Source organism: Ischnura elegans, chromosome X (genome assembly GCF_921293095.1).
Source record: "Ischnura elegans chromosome X, ioIscEleg1.1, whole genome shotgun sequence".
Classification (NCBI taxonomy): Eukaryota; Metazoa; Arthropoda; class Insecta; order Odonata; family Coenagrionidae; genus Ischnura; species Ischnura elegans.
The window spans coordinates 13532975-13546480 of record NC_060259.1 but is presented as its reverse complement, the minus strand read 5'-3'; the positions used below and the strand labels follow the sequence as shown (position 1 = coordinate 13546480).

The 13506-nt window shown below is 37.7% G+C and overlaps 1 protein-coding gene across 1 annotated transcript in view; it reads right to left on the bottom strand.

The window, feature by feature from the left end:
* The window catches only part of LOC124171874 (serine/threonine-protein phosphatase 2A catalytic subunit beta isoform), a 50927-nt gene extending 46732 nt beyond the window's left edge, over nucleotides 1–4195 (bottom strand). Inside the window, exon 1 of the mRNA XM_046551253.1 lies at nucleotides 3945–4195. Coding sequence (XP_046407209.1) covers nucleotides 3945–4046 — 102 coding nt within the window. The 5' untranslated portion in view covers nucleotides 4047–4195. The remainder of the gene's footprint in view (nucleotides 1–3944) is intronic.
* Between the last annotated feature and the right edge of the window lie 9311 nt (nucleotides 4196–13506).

Here is a 13506-nt window from a genome sequence, read left to right as displayed (position 1 = left end):
TAATTATTTTGACCAAAAGTTCACATAAGGCTATGCTGTATTTTTAGAAAAAAATTTGAGCTCTCAACCTCATATTTTTTTATCCACCGAAAATGAAAACTAGCAAAAATGTATACCTTGATAATAATACAGTAATAAGTAGATAGTTATTACAAGATTGAACAATATGGAAATATGGGAGTGTGCATACTAAGTTGTGTGATACCATGGGAGGGGGAGGGGATAAAATGGGCGGGTTTTCAAAAGGGTTGGAGCCCCTCTCAAATCAAATTTCATCTACACGTGTAGTATCCATTCTATCCTCAATGATCAGGGATGTGACTTTGTCCAAAATTTATCCAATTTATCAGGCTGGAGTGAAATGTATTATATCATACAATAATTAATAGCCTGTTTCATAAAGTTTTGGAGCAGGCCCTACGTTGAAGGATGCTGAGGGTGGGGCTGGGAGATAAGGGAGGGAACCACTGGTGGTGAAGTCATACGGCTCAGAGCCAGGGGCAGCTCTCACTATTGAAGCTACTCAGTCACGACTACAGAAATAAGGGTGCTTTTAGCCTTTGGCAGACACTTCTTACTTCATTGCCTAGGACAAGCTTCACAATAGAGTCCACCCTGTTTTCACAGTGCCTCAAACACAAAGATGAGAAGAACAACAAATTTAGGAAGCAAGGACTGACTGATTACCGTAAACCAATTGCTCACAGAATTAACAACAGATAAAAGTGCTTGGTTTCAATCTTTTGGTTTTTTATGAGGTATTCACATGGCAACTAATCTCAGCAAGGAGCCCCACAGGCCTTTGGTAATGGATAATGTATAACTTAGATGCTACAAACAACTACCACCTGCCCATATTAAAACCTCAGCGACATGAAAATTTTTGGGAAGGGAGGATTCATTTTGAGAAAAGGTGCACTTCAGGGTGATGGGTTATGTGGAGAGGGTAACCTTAAGACTGCATCACCAAAAACATAAGGACAAGTTAAAGCAGTTGGACCGAGGCTAATTATATCTATCTGTAATACATAAGCTTTATGGCATTAAAGAAAGGCAATTATTACACCAATTGATTTAATTTAAAAAAATATGATTTTTTTGCCATTCATTAATTTTATAAATACTGAATACCTATAACAGCATGATAATACGAAGTTATAAAGGATGAAAAACAAAAACAGATTAATGATAACTTTCAGTAATACACAGATTTTTATTCAGCTTACTAAAACCACTTGTCTGTTTCCACACACTTTTATTTAAACTATGGTTTCTGCAACTTGTGCCATTATCAATCAATCAATGATAATGGCACAAGTTGCCGAAACCATGGTCGGTTTAAATAAAAGTGTGTGGAAACAGACAAGTGGTTTTAGTAAGCTGAATATCAAAGATTTCCACCGTATCACGCCGGACACTATCTTTTACAGATTTTTATCGCCATTTGATACTTAAATTAAAAAAGAAGAACTTTGTGCTTTCACATTAATATTTATTCACGACCATGGTTTCAACGTTAGACGTCATCATCAGGTGAACTCTACAGAGGTCCATCACATCCTTTTACACCAGGCTAGGAGGGGGGGGGGGGAGGGAGGTAATTGGGTTGAACGGATTGGTCAACAGAGAAGAGGGAGGGGGAAAAAAACTTGGTCATATGGTATGAAAGAAGCTAGGGGGAGGAGGCTCCTTGGGGAGGGCATGGCAGGTGGAGGGGGGATGGTTCAGGTGAGAGAGAGGCCGAAGAGTTCGTCATGTCATTAGCCCAGGAATTTAGGAGTGGGAGGCTTAAAAGAAGGGAGTGGTAGTCATACAAAAATTCATTTACAATATTGTCATTGGAACGTACGTGCTGCAAAATTTCCATTTGTTCCAAAGCGTCTAATCTAGGTCCTTTAGGTTCATAATGAAGCACTTCAAAAACAAAATCACTTTGATGATTGTTATCTAACAAATTTATAGCAAATTGTGAAGTAGTCTTTTTATTTCTCTGGCAGGCTTGATGTTCTTTCACCCGCTCTTGAAATTGTCGCCCCGTTTGCCCAACATACACCGCGTTGCATTCACATTTTAGTCTATACACCCCACTCCTTTCTTCTCTTGGGATGGGATCTTTTGTGAGGGAAAGAATGTTCCTGAGGTTGGATTTATTGTAAAACGCAACTTTAATTTTATCCTTAGGCACCTTATTGAAAATCTTCGGCCCGATGTCCTTTAAAAAAAGGATTCTACGCCACTTGGCCGTGGATTCTTGTCGCGTTCGGGATCCATAAATTTCTCCCACTGCTTGTTTTTTTAATTGTTTCCGATATAAGCTATCAATTAACTGTTCGTTGTATCCGTTATTTTTAGCAATTAGTCGCATAGCCATTTGATACATAAAAGTTTAAATTGGAGGTTTTACCTTCTCTGACATATCCTTATCACCCAAAAGAACAGTCAATTTGAGCAGAAAGAGTTTTTAGGAGGAAAATTTTAGGGTCCTTTTCTTCAGTTATGCAGGTTATTTGGAATGCTAAATCAGAAAGTATTGTTTGATGACACAATTATGAAATTCAACCACGAACACTACCCAAATAACGTGAGAAAACCTACTAGGCGATGTTTGGCTTAAAACTTTATATCATCCATCATTTGAACCAACTTTATATCCTCACTAGAAATCATCCATTCATGACAACAAAAATTTTTACTTATAAGAAATTGCATACATTTTCTTACCAATTTTATTCCTAAAGTTCTCTCATGTTCCAATCAGGCTAATCTGCATTTTAGAATTGGCATATTGTGTAAAAACCAATACATTCTCCACCTTTTTTTTAAGTTGGCTGTCACCGGTACCGGTTTCCGCACATACCATAAAAGACCGCGAATGAAAAGGTACGTCTCATCACTAAAAATTGCAGACTTGTTCAAGGAAATTTAAGTACAAACTGTACAAATTCTGCCCCTGTTATCGATGGTCCAACAACCCTAACAAATAACTGAATTTTTTACTAACTATTAACTCTATAACAGCAAAAATTGTTGAGACATCGTTCGGGATCTGTCTGAGATAGTCTAAGGAAGCCTGAGGAAAGGCGTACGATGCGGCTAGTGCATCTAATCACACAATCTATTTCGTAATCATTCATCTTTCCCGGAGGTATGGTCACAAATTGTTTCCTAACCTCCACTTCAATTTCCAGATAAAATATGGCCAGTACCTGGCGCCTTCGAAGAACCTCGGCCGGAACCCTCGGAAGGACGACGGCCTTTATAAAGCATTGAACCGGGGACGCAAGAGTAATCAATGCCGAGAGTATCACCCCAAATTGTATTACAATGTTACTACTATGACTCAATCGATATTTCAATAATGCATACAAATCCAATTTTCCTTCACATAACGCTGCCCATGGACGATACTACCACCACTTACGTAAATAACTGTCCTTCGGACTGATTGATAATAAGTATCATCGGAAATTTAAATATAGGATTGACATAGGGCTTTCACTGCTGTAATGTGAAATAAATCACTACTTTCGAAAAACTAGGACTCATCATCTAGTCATCGTACATCAACGTTAGTGTGTAACCTTTATTACTCGTTATCAAGTTAGTCGTTGATACTATCCCACCGCGACTGAAAATAAAATTTTGATGTGGTATTATATACTCATAAGCCGAATTAAAATTATTCTGAAGCAGAGACGAGAAGTATAATGAGTTAACATTCAAATATTCAAGCCCGCCCTCCAATGGATAAGTCGACGATTCCCACAGCTCATTGATGTACAAAAGACCTTTTAAAGGTCTGGACATATTTAAAATTTACCCGGAGCTGGATCCTAGAATATGCATTTCACACAGACAAAACCAAAACAGAATTTCTTATGCAAAACACGTTAATGTGTAAGCAGTAATTCACACGATAGTATATCAAAACAATGAATGATTACCTTGTCACATAATGTCTTCACTTGTATTTCCGATAGTTGCTTGCACTCATTCAATTGCTCTATCCACTGGTCTAACTCCTTCAATGATGACATATCCTCCATTCTTGCAAAGAGTTTAAAGTATATTCTTGACCTATATCCAGTTTGCCACCTATTCTACAAAGTTTTCGTTAGGAGAACATGAATAATCTCACAAAATGGGCGGATGGAAGAACATGGCATGACGTCACATTGAAAGGCGCCGTGAAAAGCAGAGTCCTCTAGGGGGTTAATCAGTGAAGTTGGCCCTGTTTTTTGAAAGCGTTGAAAGCTATGCTCTCGATCTCTCGATCCTGGTTGAAAGTGACGTATACCACGTTTACACTATGCACGTAGCGACCACAGTCAGAACGATCGTAGCCTCACAACGTCGCGTAAACGCACAGAGGGCAAAGAGTTACCATCGGAGTTCTTACGATGGTTAGTGCTAGTGCGCCGAGAGGAAAAAGTAAGAAATGAAGATCGATTCTTATACGCGCCATTGCAATCTTGAAATGATAGATATTTCATAAATAAATCTAGTATATCTGAGATCTATGGCAACAATTGGAGAAAGTATTGAGCAGGTATTAGAATGACATAAGGGGAAAGTATTTTCTAATGTTCTCTTTTGCAAATGATAGTGGATGTACTACACACAACCAGTTTTATTAATATTTCTTCATTTACAGGTCAACCCATTAACATTAAACTTCCCATATGAAGGAAACTAACATTATACTATTATACATGACACACATATAGTATTACCTTATTAAAATCGTTGTATACCGGATTTTACGATAAACTTTGTCAAAAATAATACATTAAGATTATAAAGACATGGAGAAACCTAAACTTGTACTTCGTTTTTTATCTATGCCTATCCTAGATTTATAATAATAACCATATGGTCGTATAACAATAATAACAATATGCATATGCTCGGTCCTTAATGCGTGAATATTGTTAACTTTTGATGAATCCTAGATTCTTTAAGGCTCCACAGACAGTTCGATATAGTTTTAGTTTTACCATCATTCCGGATCAACCTGTCGAGAAGGGAATAAATTTATTCTGTGGTATTTAAACACAAGCGGGTGAGGATTTCTAGAACTATGACCGGGTCTAATAAAATTTATAAATGAAAGGAAGAAGGAACACTCTACGTAGGAATTAATGATTTTGTAGAGGAATAGGACATCGTTGGAAGATCGTATGTTGTGAAGAGTTTGAAATTTACAAGGGATAGAAGATATGAAATGCTGTAATGAGAGAATCAAATTCATAACTTATAACTATAACATTTGAGAAATTTATTTTGGACACGTAGAATCCGGAATTCATTCTGTATTATAATAAGGTGAACAAATAGTAACAAAAGACTCCTCGATCCTCCAACAATGCCATATTCATCTACAAATGATCAATTCCTATATAGATTGTTCCTATCTCCTTCATTAGAAAATGTTAATGGATTCCGTCATAACTATACAAATCCTCACCTGCCTGTTTTTAATTACCTAAAGCAAATTATGCCCTCAACTCTCAGCTATCCACAATGATGAGGTAAAACTAGAACTAGTCATAACTGTCCGTGAAGCCTTTAAGAATCTAGAATTCATCGAGAGAATTTGTCAAAAAAGTTTAAAGAATATTCACGCATTAAATACAGTACATATTGCTCTTTTATTTTACAAGAAAAGGCTTAGATTTCCTCAACTCGGCACAAGCATTGATTTCTCCACGTCTTCATCTAATAGTCATTAATAGTTATCCATCTTCATGTTATTCGCGGCGAGTTTTATTGTGAAATAGTGTATACAACGATTTTCATTGGTTTACACTCTTGGACCGACAGTTCGGTCTAGCTTTCAGCACATATACTCTTTTGCTTCTCATTTTCAATTTTCTCACGCAGTCACATCGTCAGATGTTCACTGACAGAATAGGGAAATTGCATACTTTTTATAAACAGTATGCTGATATACTACAGTAAACACTTAGTACAGCAATATACTTTTTTCCGCTTAAAATTCAGTTTATACCCTAGAAAATGACTCCCAAAAGTCGCCCGAGTTTCGCGGGCTAAAAAATACCGCCCCCACTAATCTTTGGCTGTGACGTCATAGTTCAGTACGAGTCCAAGATCCAAGCCCAGTAACTGCAGGTTTGGAAGAGCCACGTTGCGTTTAAAGGAGAACATGGGTGAAATAAGGAAAACATACAAGTGGTGCATTGTTCCTCTGTGCAATAACACCCCAGAAAATAATTTCGTCTGCATTCCCACGGAGGAAATTAGAAGAAAAGCCTCGATGCATGCCGTCTGTCGGGATGAGCGTTTCGGAAAAATAAGAGTATGATAAACCCGTGTGCTATTTGAGCGAAGATAACTTTAATATTAATAATATTTCCATATTTCATTGACAGAATAACTTGAAACATAGATTATTCGATAAATCGGCCGCCGTAGAATAAAAACTCAACTTCCGAACAAAAATCGAGATAGGTGTTTCTCGATGGTTACGATCGTTACGATGGACTCAAATTATTAAGGCACTTGTCAAATTTCAGTTACGGAAGGACATAGAAAATTCCATGATGTTTAAAATCAAGGGAGGAAATATGAAAATATAGAGCAACGTTGATCCTCATGCATTCGAGTGCCAGCCAAGAAGACAGCGTTTTCTTCTACTGTCGGCGTCAAAATGATGTGCCGCTGTACTTTGCAAATTTATATCCTGGCTTCACTACATGCTATAATAATGAACTATACGTCATTTTAAAGGAAATTTTATCCTAAATTCTGATTTATTTTATTACAAAAAAATTGAAAAATGTAGACACGGTCAGTGCAATAAATGACTCCGCGCACCGAAAAATTAGCCGTTTTGTCAACTTCATGAACTTTGCAACTCAACCTAAGGAAAACTACTACGTTTACAGCATTAATCTTCCACATTAATTTACACTCATCAGTGCGGATTAATAAAATGGCTTTTGGGTATTTTTCGAACTTATATTTTGTTATAAATTAATGAAAATATTTTAACATTATCTTGTCCCATGGTTTACCCCGAAAGATAAAGGAAGTTGTAGATGGAAAAAGAATGGAAACCAGAGGTGGTCACAAAAAATGAATCGCAGCATTCTTTGATTTTATTCTACGCCGTTGCTTGCTTTTCAAAAAAAAAGTTGAGTCACAAGAGGAATGTTCCGCTGCCTTTGATTTGGAAACTATGGAGATAAGAATGGACATGTGTGGATCAGCAATTTCCATTTAGTTGGTTGTCAGGATAAACCAAGGATCCATTTAAAGGTTGTCAGGCCATCGTATAAAGATAGGACTGCTGTGCACCACAGGGGAAATGGTGTGTTTGAGGGAAAGTCAAACCCAAAGTTGCCCAAAGAATGCGCAGTTTTATGTTGCTCTTTCCCCAGTTAAAACCAAATAGAAATTGGATTGGGATGATATTTTCACCACGGCTTCCAGTGATAGTGAGAGTGCAGGTGATCACGGTCATCGTCGAAAGTCATCCCTCTAGGATTTCCGATACGGAATTTTTAAGTGACAACCGATCGCGCAATGACGATGAGCTCGCCTTTAGCGTAGGTTTCAGATATATCGTTAGAAAAGCTCCCAAAATGTATTAAAGACTCTGTTTGGAAAACATGCAGATTTTAATGCTAATTTAGGAAGTATTTCATTTCAAAAGTAACTTATTAACACCTGAAGACGTTGTGTTTATTATATTGATCGAAGTGCGATTGACCGATTCTTTCTGCAGAATAGGAAGTGGCTTCGGGGTTTTTAGTCACAAGATGGTAGATTGTGTCGGAAGTTCGTCTATATTATCGCTACTTAATTGAAACATTGATAGTCTGGCTTCCTCAGAGCTTCCTGTCGCCCTCCAGGCAAGGTATTTTTAAGTTGAAAGTATCATCGACAGCTTCGAGGTGGAAATAAGTTCACCATAAGACTCTACCGGACTGCCAAAAGAATACACATTTCACATGAGTATACGCTTTCGCCAATATTATACGCAAGTCTCACTTTGTTATGAACTATAAAACATTACAGATGCACATCAGCTACCTTTCCATTTCTCGGCATCGACTTTCCGAGCCGACGAAGTCTACAGTTTCACTAAAATACCCTGTTATCATGATGGAATCAGTAACAGGAAGCTTGCTAGGATCAGCGTAAGAATAACCATATGCCTTCATCTTTACGCAATCTATCGCTTTCAATGGAGGAGAAATAGGAAGTCACAATGAACAACTCCGATACGTCTGCACTTCAGTAAATGAATCATAACCACGCCGTCGCATGTATTCAATTATGCAACCCGTGCCGCCGTGCCTCGTACTGAACTATGACGTCACTTTTCTACCAGCCAATCATCGGGCGTTTTCGCTTCTCACTTGAATTTGAAAATTTTCGTGAACTTTGATGCATTAAATATCGCAAACCACGTCATAAAATAATAAAAAAACTTTCACCGAGGTATGCAAACATATATTTTTATATAATTTTGGGGCTATTGATTATATCTGAAATATATGCAAGTTCCCTATTCCACAACGAGGGCAGCACGATGCTAACTTTTTAATCGCGGGAGTAGTACCGAAAGTGGTCGCTAGTGATGGGCAAAGTCGATCATTTTAGTGATTCAATCATTTTGACTCGAGTCACATAAGTGATTCAATCAATTGATTCAATCACTATGATCGAAAAGACTCAAATCAAGATTCAATCACTATGATCGAAAAGACTCAAAGGAGTCATGATTGAAAAGACTCACAAGGAATCATGATCGAAAAGACTCAAAAGGAATCAAGATCGAAAAGACTCAATCAATGGATGTAATAAATCACTTCGAATAATCGAATAAATACTGCCTCATCTGCGAAGAGCATTGGTAACGCTGATTGCTATCCATATTATCATTTCATGTACTATTTTAATTGTGAATACCTAGATGAGTAAATTAGATTGCAAAAATGAAGGAAGCAGTGTCATGAAAATATTTGGGAAGGCGAAACTGCCACAGTTTCTTAACACTAATAAAATAATTTCTAACTATAGTTGATCAAAATATAACACAAAATACACCACACACTATGCATGAATCTGATCTGCAGGATAATTTTATGAACGGCACAATAAAATATAACCAGCTTTAACTTCTACTTCCTAACGTTCTCCTACAGGAGTCATCTTAATATTTTCCTTTTACGTGTATTGGTGTTATTAATACTGATAACTGCTGGAAAACATTTAAGAAAAAGATTACACAAGTATTCAGTTCTTCATAACATAGTATTTAATTTTATCACAACTATTTCTGCCCTGACGAAAAGAGATTAAGCATCGGTCGTTCCAAATTTTGAATCAAACCGGAAACCGAGATGATTGATATGAAACCGGAAGTCGGAGTGATTGATGATTGATGATCGACTTGTTTAACGAAATGAATCATGAGTCATTTGATTCACCTAGTGATTCAATCTTTTTGATCGAATCGTTCATGATCGACCCATCACTAGTGGTCGCTACGTGCGTAGTGTAAACGGGGCAAATGCTTGAAGCACTTGAAGTATGTATGTATTCCGTTGTCAATGGGCTTCTACACGATCTTGATGCTTTAAAGCTAGGTTTACACCTGCGAGAAATTGCGCGAGTTTACTGTCTGACAGTCAAAATTGCAAGTGTAAACGGGTCGGCGAGCAGTGTCGCGACAGTTGTCGCGAGCAGTGTCGCGAGCTGGGCGGCGGAGTGTCTGACACTTCGACTCGCAGGTCTAAACATGAAACTTAGCTCTAGCAATTTCTCGCGCTCGCACTGTCGCCTGATCAAACCGCGGGAGATATTTCCCGACACTTTTGCGGAAGTTGGGCTGAAGGGTAGTTGTGTTGTCTCTCGAGTCTCCTGTAATTTGTTGTTTTTTGTGTCATGTTGTTTTGTTGGTGGATGAAGGGAAAAGGATGGAAAATCCCCTTGAGCAAAGTAGTTACAAATGGTCGGACTCGGACAAAAAAACTTATTACGTTATATGAAGAAAGCGAAATATGGTGGAATGTGACCCTGAAAGATTACAGAAACCGAGTGAAAAATCAGGAATCTTTGCGTGACATTAGCAAGAAGAATAAATACATCAGAGAATGATAAGAGTCACCTAAAATAGAGATTGTATGACGAAGATATTGCATAGATAGTACAGCGCCAAACATATAGCTATGCATGGTACCACTTCAGTGGCACAAATTTTCTCTCAAGTAGATTGGGATGGACAATTTTACTACTTTTCTAGTATTAGCTATTCTTATAAAATTTGAAGAAACTTATAATTGAACTTTCATAACTTCCCGGTCTGGTAATGAATTCAAATATACGATTATATTTAAGTGGAGCTAACATGGAAGTAGTGGCCACAAGCAGTATAAGCTGAGATTTGTATTTCGGAAGGAATCAGGTTCAGTGGATGATTCCTATATGTTTTCCATTTCTATGTTACCTCTTCCGCTAAAATCAAATGATAAAAACAACATCTTATGGCAGAATACCAGGCCGTCTTCGATCAGGTATTGTAGACCCATTAAATTATTTCTGGAAGATGAAAGTTATGAGGTAACTGGAAAAGAAGTGCAAAAGATAAAGGCACAGATATCTCCACTGATGCCCTTGGTCATCGAAATAAACGGGAAGAAATTGTACAAAGTATCAGAATTTTGACGTTTAAAGAATCCTGACATTGCATCAGGCATTAGTTGAGTAGAGGTGGAATTATTTCATTGGTTTGGAACAATTCTTAGCGCACTTTCCTGTGGTTTCTCCATAAGTACAAGTGAATTTGAGAAGTATGCTAAAAAAAACAGAAGAAATGTACATGCGTCATACTCATGGTATTACATGCCTTTCACGGTACTTAAAATATAATTCATGGGACAAAAGTGATTGATTGACCCCATTGCATTGCTTTCCGAAGAGGCCCAAGAAGCAAGGAATAAGCATATTCGGAAATTCAAAGAAAATCACGCGCTAAAATACTCCAGAAAGGACACAATGAGAGATGTTTTTAACCTACTATTAGTCACATCTGACCTTATGTTTTCAGTATTAGTTCGTTGCACCCAAGGCATTGTTATTCCCTCTCGATGGATGCCAGGCAGCTTCTCAGGGAACCAATATTACCTGCGCCTAATGAAATGAGTAATGTTAAACAGTTGGAGGACGTAGAGTCGGTAAATGTCGGAGATGAAGAGAGTTGGGAGAGTAATAATTATGAAGGTGACTAACGTTTCGCAGTTCACTTTCTGTTAAAAACGATTTTACGTTTAAATCCTGTGTTTAAGAGCATATTTTTAACGTAATTAATTCATTAAATTAAGAAAAGCGCATTACTAGACAATTTTTTTTATGATTTTCTTCATATTTCTCAATTGTTAAGTAACATGAAATTATTTTGCAAATAAAATTAATTTTTTTCATAAAAACCACCTTTAAAAGACCTGTGATAGTGATATTTTGTGTATTTGTCTATAATTTGGCATTTCTGAATGTTTTCACGACAAAAGATCTTAAGTTTTTTGAGAAAAATAATTTTGTCCCGCTAGATTCGCAATTGGAACCACTGTGCCATCCGTTTGGTTATTGTGGATATTTACTCGTACGTAAACAGGCCAATATAACGAATAAAAACGATTGTACTTATCAGAGGCAAGAAAACGTGGGGTTATAACTATCAGCCGCTGACTCGCGCTGATATCGATTCCCTCAAAACTATGTCCTGTTTTTGGACTTATGGCCCAACAAAGTAGAGCAGATTCTCCAGCTCTGTAGCAGACATCCTGATGAAATTCCTAAACTGTTGAGAGTCGTCTATTTGTAACTCATTTACTTAAAGTCGTGAAAGCTCTCAAATGTTGCCTTCTATCAATCCATTCCTTAACCCAGATACTCCTCTTCCTTTTTTTCTGTTTACGTACTCTATGCCAGTAATAAAGTAACACTATTGTAGCGGCAGTTTGCGCACGTCTACTTCGTGGCATTGTAAAAAGCTACTGACCACGGTACGGGAGGGACCACTTCCGCGAGTTGAAATTGCACCGAATGCTGTCACATGTAAACGGATTTCATACCAACTGTCGCAACCAACAGTGACACTGGCTCGCGCGAGAGCTCGCAAAATAACTCGCGTCCAACTCTCGGGAAAAATTGCATCTGTGAGTTTACACTATGCGACACCACTCGCGCAACTTATGTCGCAACTTTTCTCGCAGGTGTAAACCTAGCTTAAGGACAGTGAATGTATCGATCTTGTACGTTCAAAATTAGAATATACCCTGTTGCTATTATATGGTCAACGTATTATAAAGGCCGTTCTACACAGGGCACGTTCTTGCATAATCTGACGTGTGTACGGAAACGCAGTCAAAATTGCGTCGTTCTGGCGGTGAATTGCTATAGTACACATGTGAGAATGCGTGGACGTGATATGGCAAAATAGCCCCTGTTCTAATTTCGTTCATGTATCCGCACAATAGGGAAATTGCATACTTTTTATAAACAGTATGCTGATATACTACAGTAAACACTTAGTACCGCAATATACTTTTTTCCGCTTAAAATTCAGTTTATACCCTAGAAAATGACTCCCAAAAGTCGCCCGAGTTTCGCGGGCTAAAAAATTAATCTTTGGCTGTGACGTCATAGTTCAGTACGAGTCCAAGATCCAAGCCCAGTAACTGCAGGTTTGGAAGAGCCACGTTGCGTTTAAAGGAGAACGTGGGTGAAATAAGGAAAAATTACAAGTGGTGCATTGTTCCTCTGTGCAATAACATCCCAGAAAAAATTTTCGTCTGCATTCCCACGGAGGAAATTAGAAGAAAAGCCTCGATGCAAGCTGTATGTCGGGATGAGCGTTACGGAAAAATAAGAGTATAATAAACGGAATGATAAACCCGTGTGCTATGTGAGCGAAGATAACTTTAATATAAATAATATTTCCATATTTCATTGACTGAATAACTTGAAACTGAGATTTTTCGATAATTCGGCCGCCGTAGAATAAAAACTCAACTTCACAGCAAAAATCGAGATAGGTGTTTCTCGATGGTTACGATGGACTCAAATTATTTATGGCACTTGTTCAATTTCAGTTACGGAAGGACAGAAAATTCCATGATGTTTAAAATCAAGGGAGGAAATATGAAAATATAGAGTAACGTTGATCCTCATGTATTCGAGTGCCAGCCAAGAAGACAGCGTTTTCTTCTACTGTCGGCGTCAAAATGATGTGCCGCTGTACTTTGCAAATTTATATCCTGGATTCACTGCATGCTATAATAATGAACTATACGTCATTTTAAAGGAAATTTTATCCTAAATTCTGATTTATTTTATTACAAAAAAATTCAAAAATGTAGACACGGCCAGTGCAATAAATGACTCCGCGCACCGAAAAATTAGCCGTTTCGTCAACTTCATGAACTTTGCAACTCAACCTAAGGAAAACTACTACGTCTACAGCATTCATCTTCC